This window comes from Hydractinia symbiolongicarpus, chromosome 6, assembly GCF_029227915.1.
Source record: "Hydractinia symbiolongicarpus strain clone_291-10 chromosome 6, HSymV2.1, whole genome shotgun sequence".
Taxonomy (NCBI): Eukaryota; Metazoa; Cnidaria; class Hydrozoa; order Anthoathecata; family Hydractiniidae; genus Hydractinia; species Hydractinia symbiolongicarpus.
The window spans coordinates 19,850,299-19,868,452 of record NC_079880.1 but is presented as its reverse complement, the minus strand read 5'-3'; the positions used below and the strand labels follow the sequence as shown (position 1 = coordinate 19,868,452).

At 32.8% G+C, this 18,154-nt stretch overlaps 1 protein-coding gene across 1 annotated transcript; it reads left to right on the top strand.

Annotated features, from left to right (window-relative positions):
* Window positions 1–7,840: 7,840 nt before the first annotated feature.
* On the top strand, window positions 7,841–15,494 carry LOC130647422 (uncharacterized). Its single transcript, XM_057453274.1, has 5 exons — window positions 7,841–7,972; window positions 10,069–10,317; window positions 12,126–12,406; window positions 13,541–13,747; window positions 14,507–15,494. Exons 2-5 carry the CDS (start codon window positions 10,079–10,081, stop codon window positions 14,818–14,820), a joined length of 1,041 nt encoding a protein of 346 aa, XP_057309257.1. The 5' UTR covers window positions 7,841–7,972; window positions 10,069–10,078; the 3' UTR covers window positions 14,821–15,494.
* Window positions 15,495–18,154: the final 2,660 nt, after the last annotated feature.

Below are 18,154 nucleotides of genomic sequence, written 5' to 3'. Positions count from 1 at the left end.
CAATAATTATTTCGTCTCATAAAAACTTGGATACCCTTGTCTCCCAGGTCGAGTTAGAACTTTTGCAAGTCGACCTCTGGCTGAATAATAACAAAATGACTATTAATACGGACAAAACTGAAACAATCTTTTTCGGCAACCACAGCCAGTTAAAAAAAGTTGAGAACAAAACTATCAACTATATGGGTATTCCTTTGAAGAGGAGCGAAAAAGTTAAATATCTTGGGGTAACATTTGATCAAAAAATGCAATGGGAAAAGCACATTAATGACATAAATAGAAAAATACTAATTAAATATTCTAAAATTAGAACCATTGCATCCTGTTTAACACCTCACACAAAAAACCTTTTAATTAATGCACTTGTCATGCCATATTTCAACTACTGCTCCTCGGCATGGGCTTGTGCCACCCAAGGTAGATTGGGAAAACTAGAAAAACGATTAAAATGTGTCCGTACCTTTCTTGGGAAAGAGAGGGAATATTCAATGAATAATTTACTCATCAAAAACGATGCCATATTAGTTTTTAAAGCCATGAATCACATTGCTCCTGATTACATGCGCTCAAAATTCCTTTTGACAAAAAACTGTCATAATCATCAAACAAGAGGAGCTTCAAAAAACAGGTTCACACTTCCCTTGGTCAACACGGAATTTGGCAAAAAAGCCTTCCCATTTAGAGCTGCAAAAGTGTGGAATAATCTTCCAGACCAAGTGACCTGTGATGGAAGTCTGCTTTCGTTTAAGACTTCCATCTCTAATGTATTTGGCAAATTCTAATGGAGATCACTTTTGAATTTTTTAATTTTTGTTTTTTATTCTTTTTCTTTTCAATTTTCACAGATTATAAATGTTACTATGTTTGATTGAGCTGAGGCAGTCTAAGGTTTATCATTTTTTGTTTCTTTTTTGTTCTAGTGGCCCCCAGTGGAAACAATCCACTAACTATAGGTTTTTGTGATTTTCTGGGCTAGCCACTTTAAATATTTATTATTATTATTATTATTATTATTATTATTATTATATTGCAATGCGCTGCAGAGGGAAGCCGGAAAGTTCCGACCGAAAAATAGGGTGGCCCAGTCTAGATCCCAGGCGCCATAGCGTTTTTATATGAGGATGAAACTCGTACGAGGCTCACTGTTATTAACATGCGTGGTGTTAAAAACAACCACAAGTTAACAATTACACCAAAATCACAATTTAAAGTAACCAGTTATTAACTTTCTGAAGTCAACTGTGCGTTCAACTTGACGAAGTTCAATGGGGAGTTCGTTGTAGAATTTTACACCCATTAGGCGGAAACCAGATTGTACAAGCTGAAGCCTCACTCTAGGAACTTATAACCTAAAACTAGTATTACGGGTGTTTTTGTTTTCTTCGATCAATAGAAGCCAACTTATTCAGGGTAGCCTTTGTAAACTTTCTAGAGGGCTTCTGTTGGAAGATAAAACTTTGTATAAACATTTAAAATTTGTTTTGAAGAATAGCTTTTGATCAAGTACTGTTCCTTTGATATCGTTGTTGATATTGCATGGAAATTATACTGAAAATAGGAAAATCAGAATTTCAGTTTAGTGTTTTCTTCGTGCTAAAGATCATGGATTCTGTTTTGCCATGTTTAAGGATAAATTAACGGCTGTGTCATTAGCAAAATTTATAACCTTAGAATGTCGTAGACAATTTTCAAAGTCATTGAAGTAAATAAAAAATAATATGGGACCGAGATCGATCCCTTCGGTACTCCACGAGTAATGGAATACACGGTATTACAATCTCGCCGAGTCTGTCGGAATTTAATTTCGTGCAGATTATAACGAATCCGTGCCACGAAGTCACGAAAATTTTGAGCCACCGGTGCCTCAAGTTAAGTCAGAGAACTGTTTATTGTTGGTTTGTCATAGCTAGTATTTCAAGTTGTGCACCAGTTTTACTTAGCAAGCCTACGTTAAATGATTTCAAGTTATGGAGTCATCTGACACTCACAAAATTTCTCTCCATACGAAAAACAAGTTGTTTGGAAGTGATGAAGAACAAACTACTACTGCATGGATCATTTTAGTGGGTTAAATTTTAGGACAACAATATCCTGGCGAAGGTTAAACTACCTATAGAGGATAACTTCGCATATTCTGTTAAAAAGGTAATCTGTAAACCATTTTAATGTAGTTCATTTGATATCATTAGATTGCAATTTTGATTCTAAAATTAAATGACTAAGATATCCAAGGCTTTAGATAGATCGATATATTATGCGCCTATCATATTTTTTCGGTTGATTTCGTTTTCAATCTCATTTGTTAGTAATAACGTTGCTATTTCTGTTGAGCGTTTCTTTCTATATCCAAATTAATTCTTAGACGAAATTCTGCTATCATCAAGGTAGTTGGTAAGCTGCTCATGTACAGTTTTTTTTAAGAATTTTTGTAATTCCGGCATAATAGATATTGAACGGAGATTTTGTCATATCGTTGTGTGACCCACCTTTATATATTGGCATAATTTTTGCCACTTTTCAGTCACTTGGTATTGTTCAATTCAAAGTTATAAATGTATGATAAACGATAAGGGGCCAAAAAGTACTATAGCAGCATCTGTGAGTAAACCAGGAGGTATGACGTCATGTCCTGCCGCTGTTTTACGTTTAAGACATCTTAATTGCTTCTCAACGAAATATTTTGCTTACATGCCTAATCCTATGGACAGAGTTTGTTTCTGTAGCAGATTGTGATGGATTGCGCAATACAAAGTTCTTTAGAGACAATGCTGCTTTGTTCAAGATATTTGCAACGGAAGAAAAGTAACTCCAAAAAGTATTTGCTTTTAAACGATTAATATTGTAGAATACTTGGTTTTTTGAAAGATATTTTCTTTTAGGATTCTCCATAACTTTTTTTGGATTTTTGCTGTTCTCTGTTATTAATTTATGATATTTACTTTTCGCATGCTTGATCATATTGGTCGCTCGGCCTCCAGCAATTAGGATGTGAGCATGCGCATAAGGTTTGCTTACGTAAAATTGCGTAGCATAAGCTGTTTGCTGAGATCGCCAAAGGAGTTCAAACAGTTTGAACTTTTTCAGCGATCGTTGGCGATTTCTGATGTCACAAATCCATGAGCCAACTAGAAACAAAATTACAAACATTATTCTTTAAAAATGTGCAAAGATGATATTTTTTTTGCAGAAAAATAAATGCAACAAAATCAAAATCTTTGTATTCCTGTTATTCACTTCAAGCATATTTTTTCGCTCATCTTACAGAGCATGAAAATAAAAATATGCGTATACATAAAACGGACACGCACCTTTAAGAGTCAGCGATAAAATGCCGAACATAATATTTAACACATAGGGTACTTGCATTTCAGAACTTAAATATTCAGAAAATTTGAAATTGTGAAGAAATGTGCTATTTATTGTTGACATTAATGATGTTGTAGGTGTCAGAATAACATCATTCTGTGTGATCCTATTTTAGATTAGACTTTTGGCCTAGTGGAAAGATTGAGCATAGCAAAAATGGCCTTGGAAACAAACGTAACAATGAGATAATTCTTATATTGTACAAGAACTACTTTGTTCATCACTAACATACTGCCTGGCAGTGAGCGGGATTCGATCCGCAGTCCCCAGAACAGGGAGCCGCAGACGAACCCACTCACTACGTGCGGCGATAATTCTTCGCTTACGGCTGCTGCTGCTTCTATAACAGTAATAAATCGGGGGTTTTCTAAACCAATTGATGAAAGTGCATCCGGCAGATATTTTATTGTTGCTGGGTAGGTGAGCGGTTTGGTTTCTTTTTCTAAAAAATTGTCTTTTTAATCTGCTCTTTAGTGTAACTTTGAGCTCTAACAGACCTTAATCGCACCCACAAACATTCCTCATGTTTTGATGCAAACCCGCTATCCTCCGTAGGAATGTGTCATAAATCTATTTTTCAAAATGACGTCACATAATTCCAATTTTTTTAAAAAAATAATGGCTTTTTGCTTTTAACTGTTTGTATAGCGAATACATGCGTCCAGAAAATATATTTTCTGGTGAGAAAACGACAAAGTAAGGAAATTTTTTTGAATTTTAACCGGATGGTTTCTTAATTTTATCGTTTAGCGAGAGCAAATGGCGCCAATATTTTCTGGGAAATCTGCAAAATCATACTAAAACTAATTCATAAAAGATGAAATGGGAAGCTACGAAAACGTTGCAGTTACAACGATATCCATACGATAGAGCAACTCATAGTAATGTTTAAAGTGCTAAAACTAAACAAACTCCCTAGATCGTAGGTCTTAAATTCGTTTTGAACAGACGGAATATTTGCTAGATGCGCTTTCATCGGTTGGTTTGGAAAAAAACCCGATTCAGTGTTGCTGTAGAAGCAAAGCAAACCTGAACAAGTTAGCGGTGCAAAAAGGGACTGGTTATAATTACCAATTAAATATGGTCCTCTGTTTCAGCAAATAACGTTGTCACTGGAAAAATGATCAGCACTCACAAAATAGTCAAATTTCAGCAGAAAGGCCTTTTAAGAAAAGACTTGGCTTTTTTCTTCTCGCCTCGTTTAATGCAAATTTGTTCGACCATAGTGTTAATTTTTAGATTCTTGTTGGTTTTGTTTTTGATATTCTCTTTTGTGATGGCAATGTGAACATTAGGTATACACAATACATCATTTTACTCACACTTGATAGAAAAGTGTGGCGGTTTAGCTCCGCCTAGTGTCGATGAGCAGAAATAGGAGAATATTTTGGAACGCAGTCACACAACAACATTGGTGTTAACAGATGAATATTCTAAATTCAGTTTTACATTAATTCGTAAAAAAGTATGAAAAATAAACAAACAAACAAACAAACAAACAAACAAAAATCTAATTAAAAACCCACGAAAAATTCAATTTTGTAAGCCTAAAAAGAAGTCGTGAGTTTATTGCGGCACACTTCGATACTGCATTCATTGCTACCTCGAAGAATCTTGAAATAACCTGAAAAATAGATCAGAAAATAAATAAATAACACACGGTTTTGATTTGCTTTAACCAACGCAAGCACGCTGAAAAGGCATGCAAAAATAAAATTATAACAAATTTTTGAATGTAGCAAGAAAAAAACAGTAGAGCATAAAGCGCTGTTCCGTAAAATACACACCTTCGTCTCCCCAGCGTGGATTCCATAAGTTTGCTACAAGCCTAAAAAAATGAGAAGAAAATTGTAACAAAATAGTTTCTTGTACCTTCTAGGAAAAATATAGACATTATGAATTCAATTGATCACTATATGTATTTTATTTATACACGGATAGTGGCTACATGTCAACAGAAAACATGACATGATGTTAAAAAGTGCACACGACTTTTTATAAGCAACTCATTTATACAAGCAACTGAAATGGAGCTGAAAAATTATTAAGCAACTTTAGTTGTGTACAAAATAAACACAGGCAACAAAAAAAGTTGGGTTGGTTGCGAAAGTATAAAGAGACATGTTTTCAAAACAAAAGAAAGAAAAAAAGAAAGGATATTTGGATTTAGGTTAGGGTTATAACCAGGTAAAGCATATGTTAAAATACGTAACAATAAGGTTCTGTTGCGGACGTTGTCATATGCTTTGAAAATAAAAGCTGTTTTGGCATGAGTGTAAACAATGCTGTTTAAAAACTATATATTACTAACAGTATGGAGTTCCATTCTCTTCTCCCCAGCGGATAATTTTGATAGCATGACCACCAAGCATGGATCCGCTTATATGTCGGTAAACACCTGTGAAGAAGTGCAACATAAGAATCCAGAGTTTTCACAGGGAACGAAGGCGAGATATAATCAAAATATGAAAAGACAAACTAGCAAAGATGAAGTTACAAAAACACATAAGAGCTGAAAAAACTACAATAGCAATGATTTTTCAATGGATAAAATATTCTCAACTTTACACTGAAAACAAGCTCTTCATAGCATATCTGACTGTCGTTAGGGAAATCAAAAAATACAGTGAAAGCTCTTTCGACTGGACCGTTGGTTATGATTTCTTTCAAAATTCTTAGTTGGTTCACTATCTGCGCTGTACGCCGAAACTCCAAAATGTTTGTCGTCGCTGAATGAAACATTGTAGCCCGATCGTCAGGTATGTTTATATTCCGGTGTGAGTAGACCATCTTTGCACCGGTTCTTAGAATGTGGCACCTGGTGGTCATAGGATGGTGTGAAGTAGGGTTGGTATCCAGCATTGGAATTGTAAGGACCACCTGTCACAATACCAGTGTCTTGGAAGTATTGCCAGGCAGATATTGGGTAGCCTCCTGCAGCCGAAATGTGTGATTTTGATGCGCCATTGGTGTGGATGCAAATACGAATCGGTCATGGTCTCCCTACCTCTAATCGCCTAAAAATAACATGTTATCCTAAAAAGTCGTGGTTCCAAACTTCTGGGAAGACATAGCGTATACGATCTTTTGTGTCGTCGTACTGAACTACAAAAAATTAAATGGCCCATTAGTCCCAAACGCATAAAGATAAACATTTGTTATACCGTGTTTAATTGTGCGAATAACGCATTTTTAGGGGGGTCACTGTTCATCTATTAAGAATTACATTTTAAAACTATAAAATTTCCTAAATCTAAGTGCAGCATGATCTTGATAACTGAATCACGTGATAACTCGAACTCCCAAAAAACCCAAATATTCGCTTGGTGAAAATGTTTTGTTGGTCTGTCGTAATAACTTATATTCTAAAGAAATGCTGTTTTAATTTAAGAAAGTAACTGTGTTACTTCTAACTGACTTAACAGTCTCAGTAAAACATGAACACAAAGAAAATATTTTATAGTCGATTCATTTTTCATTTTTGCCAAAATACGAGTTAACGAACATTCTACTAGAACATACGATATTTCCTTGGACCCTTGGATGTATGACTTTTTTGAAGTATGCAGTAGTCAACTCAACTTATTGCTACTTGAATTCGTGAATTTCATTACAAATTGAGAACATCACATAACTTTGCGGTTACAGCTTATAACGTCATAGATGATGTCAGGTCAAATCAATTATTTTACACACAAAACATAATATTGGCTAAAAAAGTATAGGCAAGCGTAGGCGGCAACGTAAAATATGTCTAAGCTGAAGAAATACTTCTTCTCATGCGAAAAACAAGCATTATCTATCTTGTTTTACCTAGCAATTCCACACGATCCTTGATCGAGAACGTCTTTCACACTGGGATAAATGCTATTCCACTTTTCTCGTGCATCAAAACTAGTTGGTAAATCACTTACATCTTTACGAAAGAAGAGAGCATCAAGATTTGATGTTCACAAAACATTTTAGAAGGTAGCACTACATTAAAACGTTTAATTATTAAAATTGATTTGGTTGAATTATTTGGTTTATTAAAACTCATAGAATTTTGCTCATTAGCGTAAAATCAATAGATAGAAAGAACAGAATTTGCGATTTTTAAACCTTTTGTTTCTAGAAATAATGAAGCACGTATATTTGCTTGTTTCAACAACTCGCAATAAAACATGACATTATGATAGTGATGAAAATTCAAACCTCAAGAATTTTTTTTATTATTCCGTGGAATTCGAAATGAAAAAAATAATCAGAGCTTGTTAATCCGTATACTCAATAGAAACATTGCATCAATGCCCTTGTACTTATTTCCGATACTAATACATAACGTTGTCCCTACAGGCAAACATTATACGTTGTATAAATATCGAATTTTTATGTGGTGTTTGAACTTTGTACTTGAAAATGACCGTCGTACGGCCGGATCGTCGTTAAGAAATATTTCACCAAAAGAGCTGTTGTTCTTTTTTTTAAATATCATTATACACACTCAACCAATTGTTTAAATGAAAGCAATGTCTTTTCTCCAAATTTCAGGATGATTAATCGAATGTTGCTAACATTCTCCAGAACTGAACAAAGAAATTTAAGGAAGAATTCAGGACCCTTTAAGGTTAGTACTTAAAGGTATTCTAATCAAGTACAGTCAAACCAGTGACAATTTTTTAGAAAATTTTATACACGTTGCGTGAACTACTGGCAAAAAATTATTTGACTTTTACCACTGTTTTGAAGCCAAGATGTAAGCTAGAGGTCTTAACATGAACGTTCTCTATGCTCGCTTAAACTTTCTGCACGATGTGACGTCATTATTTATAGTCGGGTCCAGTCCTAAATGAAATTGCGCCTGTCTGTTCTGTTACGAGAAAAAAATTGAATATGCGAAGGCGAGTACAACGATTTTAAATAAGAAAAACAAGTGAAGTAAGTTTTTTTTGATTTCTTATGCTTTTCTGAGTACGTATAAAACATAAAAGAAAAAAGTGATTTTTACTGGAGTTCCCTTAAGAGGAGAGGAACTTCAAATTTGTTATTGTAAAAGTTAAACACATCCTTTTTGTATGTTTTTTAATTTCTTTATAATTTAACTCGGAGAATAAAGTATTCAAACTGTGAAAACAACGACGTTGTTTTTACTGTTTTGCGAATGTGAATCAAACGCAGGCACGCTTCTTCTGACATAAATTAGAACAACAAAAAAAAAACTTTTGGAAAACAATGTTGTCCGTTACGTTATGCTTTGGTTCAATTGATCCAATTTTTGTTCGATTCATCACATTTGAGGACGCTACAATGCAGGCCAAAAGCCAGAATATGCTCTATGAGAGAGTACATATAACATTGCTCAGTTAACCTTGTATGAAAATGTTTTCAAGGTTTTTTTTTAAAAACCTAAACCTTTTTACTAAGCGCGTATTCGGATTTTTTTATATTCTCGTTCTCCGATTTTTCTAGATTTTTTGTTTAACACACAGATAAACCCCAGAAATAGAAAAGTGCGTTCAATAGAAACCTATACGATAATCTATGCTGCAAAGTGTTTGCTGTTTATACGCTCTAAAAACAAATGCATGTTGTAAATATCTTTCCACAGGACTTATTTTTTCGCAATTAGTGGCTAGGAACGCGCGCGCACACATGTATCATAAAGACGAGATTGCATTTTACTTGAGGAAACGTTTTTAAGATCTTATTTAAACTGTCTATTGGAGCAGATAAAAGTTCTATCCAAATTTATCATGGTGTATGATGTAAATATTTCGCTTGCGAACATAGGGACCTGTTCCCGCTCCGCAACCCTTTATATATTGATTAATAAATATCGTTCAAGGAATTAAATTAGAATTGAAGTTAGAGATGGAAAATTTACGCCCTAACAAAACTACACCCCTCTCTCTTCTCCGCCACGAGATTTGATTTCTGCCCTGTTTTGGTTAGACTTGTTTATTCAAAGTTATCTGTATATTTCTGGAAACGAAGAACAAGAAAAAACGAGGCAATTTAAAATGGCAGACTATAAGCAGATGGTTGAACCAGAGAAGGAAACTTTTACTTTTTGTTTTCTTTCTTTCATCGTATTTAACATATAGTATCATTCGTTAACTTGCATGAATCTATCAATTGTTTAATTCATTTTCCTTTACTACAAGTCTGATTTTGGTTTTAAAAAATGCTTTTGTCAGTCAGGAGGGAAAACTGCTAAAGCTAGGCCTAGGGGTAGCCTTGTATTTGTGTGTTTCCCACTTGGTGAGACCACGAAACTGTAATTACAGGTTTTTTTCATTTAGCGGATGTCGACAATTTCAACTTCGGCAGTCTTTATTTAATGACTTCAACATAACCAGATTTAAAATCCAGTATAAATTGAGAAACAAAATGTCATCAAATCCTTTTTTTTCACGACATATAATCCAGCCCCTTCAAGGGAAAGTGAACACATTGCTCCAGGCTAATAGAAGTATAAGCTTATTATTATAAGTCAGGTTGATTGGAAACATTTATCCAAACTTTTAAAGATATAAATTAGGACCGGCCATATTTTAATAATATTTTTTAGAAATTTATAGAACTGTTATATACAAAGATTTTGAGGTTAAAGGTTTTACTCATCAGAATTATTCTAGTTGGTTAGAAATCAATTCATAAAAATTGCTAAATCATGAAAATAATTGTTTGATCATACAATAATAAATATATATTTGGTTTCAGGCTTATAAATATGAATTCGGCTATTCAGCTATACAATGGAGACTTAACGTTAATCTCCAAACCATTACCAAAACTTGTTCATCCAAGTGATGTTGTTGTTAAAGTATCCTATTGTGGTGTTTCCAAAACTGACTTAAGAATTATTGATGGCCATCTACCTTCTCCAAGACGATTAATACAAGGACATGAGATATCAGGATTTGTGTCTGAAGTTGGTAAAAGTGTAAAACATTTAAAGATTGGTGATCGGTATGTTGTAATGTTACATTAATTGTATTTAAAATGCATATAGTTGATAGTTATAATAGTTCATTTTTTATATTGAATTAATGGCAGCATGCAACGTAATAAGATTACTTTTAACTACCCAACATCTTATAAAAGTTGACAATTTCAGTGTAAAATGTGTCATCTTCTTTATTTTATTAAGTTAACATGACACATATTCTTGGTTTTTCTTGTGAAATATTATATTTTTTATGCAAGTAGGGATACTGAATGATTTTTAAACTTTTTTAAGTAAAAGATGATGCCAGTTTAAGAACTTAGATATATACCCTTCTTTTAATTTTTAACGTTTGTCATATTTTTTAACTTCTTTCCTCTCTATACTTTGAAATTGTTATTTATTATATGCTTCATGCACCATATTTATGTTGGTTCCTCAAGTTTTGAGTAGTTATAGTTTTTGCATGCACATTTGCTTAAATGAGGACATAAAATTTAATAGATGGTATACGAAAAAAAAAAACTACCAAAAAGTGTTTTAAAGTTTTTTTAAAATATCACACCTTTCAATATTCATGATGATGGTGATACTCTCACACTTCCGAGGCAATGAATATTCAGAAGGTTGTGTTTTTAAATTTTATTATTCACAAAGACGGGACTGGGAATGCCATAGAAATAGATCTTTCTAAGTCGTTTATCATTTTTCTGTGAATTGCAGAGACAGAATAGGATGGCGTACATTTTTAGAACTGAAAGATGGTCTTTTCTTTTCGGAAAGGAAATATAATTTATTTTTAAAAGTTATAATCAAGAGGATGATAAGTGTTAAAAACATTTACTCATAACTCTATTTGAGGTGTGAAAGACCGATCAGATAAAAAGTAGTTATTTGGATAAAGTCAATATTCCCTTTCGAAAAATAAATAAATAGTTTCACCATTGGAAATGTCGTCGTTTCTTTAGTGGAAATGGCTAATAAAAAAAATCGATTTTTTGATACAATAAAGGTATACCGTCACCTGAAAATGGCTGGCTAGATGCTCTAAAATATTTAATAAAATAAAATGTAAAATTACTAAAACAAGCATTAGTATATCATAGCACGTAAGTTGTACCTTTGTGTTGCAATGTGAATATATATATAACTTTTATAAATAAACTGACCTATATACATAGCAATCTTGGTTTTTTCACTTATCATAGGATTATTCTGTTTTTGCACGAAGTAAATATAAGCGTGCACAAGATTTAGATGCCAAGACATAAAAATGTAGATACAGAAAAATTTCAGAGTTTCATGTGTGACAAGTTACTTGTGAGACATTCCACACATTTTATGTGAGTGGACTTCAGATCAGTAGACTTCAAGTTATTACCTGTAGCATATTGAATGTTTAATAATAATAATAATAATAATATTACAACATAACACTGTAATTAATTATTGAAGAATTAGAGAAAAAATATTATTTGAATGAAAATTTGCTAAAAATATTATGCGCGTAAAATATGGGTTACGCTTAATAGATTCTAGAAAAATTACTTTCGCACTTTAACACCTTCAGCAATTCTCTTCTTGAAGTATAACTGACTTTTTGTTCAAAATAATTTATTTAGAGCATAATAATTTCTACTAATTTTCTATGTTATTTAAATATCTGTATTTTGTCTATTCAAAGTTTGGATCCCCTACTAAATGATTCATTATGCTGATCAATAAATTTGTGTTTTCTTTTCCACTGTTTAACAACTATTGGTTTTTAATTAATGCCCTGACAACTTTATCATGATTAAAAGGCATTTTGTTAGTTTTATATATTTCTTAGTGTTTGTGTCAATCCATACAACTATTGCACCCTGTGTCATTACTGCTGTCATGGACAACCACAGTTCTGTGTAAACGATGGCATGAAGACAGCACTAGGATACATGAAAGATGGTGGATGGCAGCAATACTGTATTGTATCAAGTAAACTTTGTCATCTGTTACCAACTGCAATGCCTATAAAGATATCTGTTCTTTGTCAACCATATTCCAGTATACTTCAAGGTTGGGATAATATAGGGAAAATCGAGCAAGACTCAAAAATTCTAGTTTCTGGTGCAGGTAAGGTGTTTTTGTATATTTATTTTTATTAGTAGTGTTCTTGGCAAAGAAGGAATTGCTAGTGTTGCTTTTAAAGCCTTAATATATAGAAGAGGAGGCACAGGCCCTTATAACTTCTCATATAGGTTGCTCAAAATGAAATAAAACTTGGCACAGGTGTATTATATATCACGGAAGGAACATATTAGTTACAATAATTTTTTGGTACTCTCAGCACTTTTCCTGTGAAGTCATCAGAAGCTTGAAATTTGTCTAAAGTACAATTGTTTGCTTACAATCTAATTACATCAGTTATATATAGAACAAATTTTAACGTTTTTTTGCCATTTCTGATAGTTAAATAAAAGTTGTTTAACATATATTTCAGTTTTTGCTTATTTCGTGTAACAAATTTTCAAAAATTGCTCAAAATTCCGTCAAGGGAGGAATAGGACCAAAAAATTTTGTAGGAAGGTGTCTAATAAATATTTATGGATATTTTTTAAGTTCGAAGTATCAGCCATGCAAGATAAAAAAAAGATTTGTCATGAGTGTGGAAAATCATGGAAGGAAAATTCTCTTTATGCCAAGTGAAACTTAAATTTGTCCCTTTACTTACTGTCACACACTCTTTCAAGTTCTCTTTTCTTTTAATAATGTTGTGGTAACCATAAAAAGGTTTTACTTTCTACATAAAGATTGACTGTGTGAGCATGGATGCAGCATACCGTCAAAATACACCATAAATTGTTTTGTGTCTCTATGTTAAAAAGCTAACCATCACAATGTTGTGGCTGTGATGTGCCTGATTTATTTTCCTCCTCTTAGCTACCAAGCTCTGCAGTAAGTGAAAGGCCTTTTTCACAAACATAAAGAAATCAATGCTTGATAACTTAAAAGGGGCTTGCTGTTCTTGACTGAAACCTGTGAGGAGAATAGAGACTATTTGCACTATTTGTGTGTAAAGTGATTGTATGTGAGAAACTATAAGTCAAATGTGTGGAAAGCATTGCAGGTAATAATATAACTGAAAGATGGTGAACACTAAGTTTTACATATAATATTAGATGCCTGATCATCAGATTAAATTTTTCCTTTGTTTGAGTAAAATAAAAGTCAGCGGATTTATCCCTTTTTATTTTTTTTTATTTTAAGACCTTGATGGTTTGTTATGGTTATGTTTATTTCATTTTCGCGGACATCGAAATGTGACGGTAACCCAAGTTTCCGAAAACCAAAAGAGTATAATATCAAACTTAAACCTTGGATTCTCAATTTGTTCTATGGATAGTATTTTGAATGAAAGTGTGAAAAATGCTGGCAATGCAGTATGGGGTTATGACGTCATCGTCGATTGTACTGGTGAGTAGCTATAGTTTACGAGTTTACGAGGTGTGCGAGTTTTCGGCAAGATCACGAAATAAATACCGTAGCTACTCGATTAAAGGAATCCCGTCGTGATAAATGATGCCAGGATTATATTATAGGCTTCAAAAGTTATTTAAAAAGTCAATTTTTTAAAAATCTCTCACGTCAAAATGTTTTCGCGTAACTTGCTTTTCCGAATTTATAACATCTGTTGTTGTTGAACAATATTTTTGCGATTGCATGGTTTTCTTTGTGAACTCTTTCTTGGAACCTTTGCAATTTAACAATATGCCTGCTTTTGAGAAAAAATGAAGGTATAATTTGCAAGAGCTAATTTTGCGAATAGGGCCCAAGATCACAAAATTAAGTTCGCAAAAGTTTATTTCGGCCGAGATTTCTTACGGTGACAGTTTCTCTCATGTGAGGAATATACATTTAATCTTTGTCACTATATATTATAGAGAAAATACCAAAGAAAATACCAAAGTGGTACTGGTTTCTTCGCCCCAGACGCCCCACATTTTTTGCTGTTGTTTTTTAACTTCAAGCATTGGCTGGCTTTTCACCTGATTTTATTCTAACGAAAAAATGAGTTTTAACGTGCAAATATATTTTTATGTTTACAAATTCCCCAACAATTTCTCAACAAATGTAAAGCTCTTTTCACATTGTTACTAGCAAGCGAAAACCGAGTACAAAGTATTCTTGTAAGTAGTAGATTTAATGTATTTGTAAATGTTTTTTTATTTGCAGGTAACAAAAAAACCATTGAAAGCCAATTCAAGTGGTTGCGTAAGGGCGCCACATTTGTTTTGTATGGTATTTCAAACAAATCCAGTGAAATCTCTATCGATGCGTCTCAAATCTACCAGAAAGGGATCAAAATTGTCAGTTCTCATTTGAGTCGGTTCTCTTTCACGCACACGATTCACCTGGTACATAACATGTCTAATCGATACCTGGATTTTAAAAGTCTCAATGTGGGTGTGTATAACTTGCAGGATTACGAGGCTGCAATCAATTCACTCCGAAAAGGTTTAATATCAAAAGCTGTGTTTGAACTGTGAGGGATTTGTTACGGTTAGTGTGACCAAGTATTGTGTTTACGCACCAAACTTGGAAGGGAAAAAATACCTTATTTGTACTAGCTTTCGCTTCCATTAATTTATGCGTGTTCGCGCAAAAAAAGGTTGCTATTGCTCGAAATTTTGTACACAAAATATACGCAAAACCTTTAATACCAATATTATTACGCGCGAAATTATAGTGCTATTAGTTTACATCAAAGAAACGCAACTTATTTTGTCTAAAGTCCAGAATGTTTCTTTCTTATTTACTGTGGAAGTCTAAATTTACGTATTTATACGCGAAATAATTTTTTTTGGGGCGCGAACATTAATATACATATGACATATCTTTTCTATAAAAATAGATTTTACCATTACGTGTGTATATTTTAATTTTAAATTTTAGTTTTAAGTAAATTATATTTATTATATTTATATATTTATTTATATTATTGTATCTATTTATTTATTTGCATGTTTCTAATATTCAGTTTAAAAATTATTTTTAATTTAATTTTTTTCCACACACATTGTAAAGTACATTTTAAAATATCGGCTATGGACCGTGAATAACTTTTGTATTTAGCCATGCAGTATTGTTTGTACAGATTTTAGTTAAATAAAGAGCGCAAATATTTGTTTTAATAGTTGAGGCAAAGAGAGGTCATTTTTTACATGTGATTATTGTCCTGTCTTATTCTGTTATGTTTAAATTTTTAAATGAATAGGAACTATTAATTTTAAATTCATTTAAAGAAAGAAACTTTCGAGAGTCAAAACATCGCGAAATCAAGGGAAATAAGGGAGACATTCGTCTGCAACATCTGCGCTTCCTAAGCTATTGCGGAACATTGATATTCGCCATCAATGTATAAAGGTAAAATCGTGGACAATTTCCGCTACAAAACATAGTACGGAAAATTTCACTGAATTATTCGAAAAATTATAAAGGCATTACAGCGCGTTTCGACGAAATTTAACGTTTAAAGTGGCCTTGCTTTATTAAATACAAATTAAAAAAACATAAAATAATTAAAAACTTAGGAAACCATAGAAATTTCTTTCGTTTTACAATATTCTTTAGCTGAATATTTAGGCTGTCTGGGATTCGTAAAAAATTCTGTGCATGAAGCTGTGAATAAGATTAAACGTCTGCCGCATGATCTAAAAATTTTTTTGAGTATAATCAGCCCTCAAGGCACAGTATTTTCAAGAGCAACAATACCACCCTAATAACATATTCGCTTAAATGCGCATTTAACACATTGAAAGTTAACAACTTTATGAAAAACTATTAGGACCAAACGTTAAAAAAGAAAAATGGCTTATATGTTGATCCAAATTATCTTACGTTTTTAAAATTCAACGCAATAAATAGATCTAATGGAAAATCTGATCAAAAATAAATAATCTTTCTCGTATACAAAGTTGTATAAATGTTGGGGTTAGCCCGGAACTACTAACATAATTGGGCAACCAGGCTAAGTAATAAGATTAAACACTCGGAAAACGACCGTTCCGAACTTTCGCGTATTCTATACCGCAGATGAATAACTTTTCCAAACGTCTTTTCATTATTTATCGCGAGAAATAACTTTTGCCAATGATCATTCTAATGCGAGAATCCACTTTTGCGAAAATTAATACTTGTTGATAATTATTTGTTTAAGGAGGTCTTGAAAAAACGTGTGAAGTTACCGTAAAATGCAAACAACGGCAAACACAAGTACTAATTTTTGCACACTAGTCGTTAGCCTGTGGAAAAATCCACGGGTTCGCCGGTCCTTTTTATACCACATTGCGTGAGTCTTGGCAGCTAAGCTACCATTTTGTGTTACAGACGGACGGACGGACAGACGTATACGGGTATTATAATATAGATTTGCAGTTAATACGCAAAAAAATAGTAGCGGTATTACGCGTAAAATGTTTTGCTCGAAAATTATTATGCGCGAAAATATATATCAAGAAACTGATTAAAGGAAAGGTGTTTTAGGCGTCAAAATTTCTCGTTTTTCTCATGAGTTGGAAAAAAGCATAAACAGTATAACTTTTGTAGTTCAAATGAAAAAATAAATATATCTGTGTTTGATGTAAAACCTAGAATTTCTCTATTTATTCCTTGTTAAAGAATTTAAATTTTGCAAAAATTAAATACGCGCGGAATGCGTTCTGTTTGTTATTGCGCAAAAATTTACGCCTAAGAGAGATTTTCTTCTAAAAGTCTAAAAACTATAAAGAAACCCTGTCGTTAGTCCTAACAAGTTCTGGGAACGAGGTTGAGGAAGATGGTGATAAATTTTTAGAGTAAAATAAAATTGCGGGAGTTAATTTTTGCAAATAGCGCATTCGAACTTTCCACATCGAAAATTTCGAAATCACAAATTTTTAATTCTTTACGTTATCCTTTATGTAAAGAAAATCTCTGCAAAGTAAAATGGTTTGTTAGTAAAATTAAATGAGAATTTTTACTACTGACTGATGTTTATAATGCCTCTCACTTCACAAAATTCAACTTCACTCCCAGTACTCTTTTTGTTTCTTTGATATTTGAAATCAAACTTTAGTTTCTCCAGACCTTAAAACACACACCTGCCTAAAAAATCAGAATGGCAAAGACTGTTTTTATTTAACCTTGGTTACACTAGAATATGAACAACTCAGAACTTATACCCCAGGTATGCAAGGTTGACCCTGTCATGGTGCATGGAGGCGAAGGTTAGTTAACACTGTAAGGTTGTAAATAATGTAAGCAAAAAGAAAAAGAAAGCTGGAAGAAAAAACACTTCTCAACTATGTTCTTGTTATAAGAACTCTCGAATTTTGGTTTCTGAGTTTTCTTTCATTACCGTGCTGAAATATTCTTTATTTGCATCTTCTTTCCCAGGACATTTTGTCTATTCGCAATTGCCTTTAGAAGAATCACTGTGGAAACAAAGTGCTTTATTTATTTATTTATTTTTTTCAGGTTATAAGAAGATATCCTTTTTTTATTGAAAATTAACTGATGAAGCAACGTTTTGAGTAAATGTCATGAGTAAATGTGAAGGGTTCCTTACTCTATAAAAATTGTGCAGAGCTACTGTATTAGACATTCCTATCGCGTTACGGTTTCTGTTATAAAATATCCTTTTTGTTCTTATGTAAGAGTTTCTTTTTTGATTTGACCCTTAGTTATTTGAAATATATAGCAAAAATTGAAGACCATGAATAAAACTCTTAAACGAATCGTTCTAAATCAATACAGCGAATAATTTATCAAGTTAATCAAAAAGTTTGTTTAATATAGTGATTCTGTCACAAAAATTATCAGAAATTTACAGAGAAAAAATAT

Excerpts from the sequence above, each read along its gene's own strand:
- LOC130647422 (XM_057453274.1), top strand. The coding sequence starts at position 10,079 with ATGAATTCGGCTATTCAGCTATACAATGGAGACTTAACGTTAATCTCC. Across the intron at positions 12,407-13,540 it reads AATTCTAGTTTCTGGTGCAG|ACCTTGATGGTTTGTTATGG; the intron begins GTAAGGTGTTTT and ends TTTTATTTTAAG. Across the intron at positions 13,748-14,506 it reads CGTCATCGTCGATTGTACTG|GTAACAAAAAAACCATTGAA; the intron begins GTGAGTAGCTAT and ends TTTTATTTGCAG.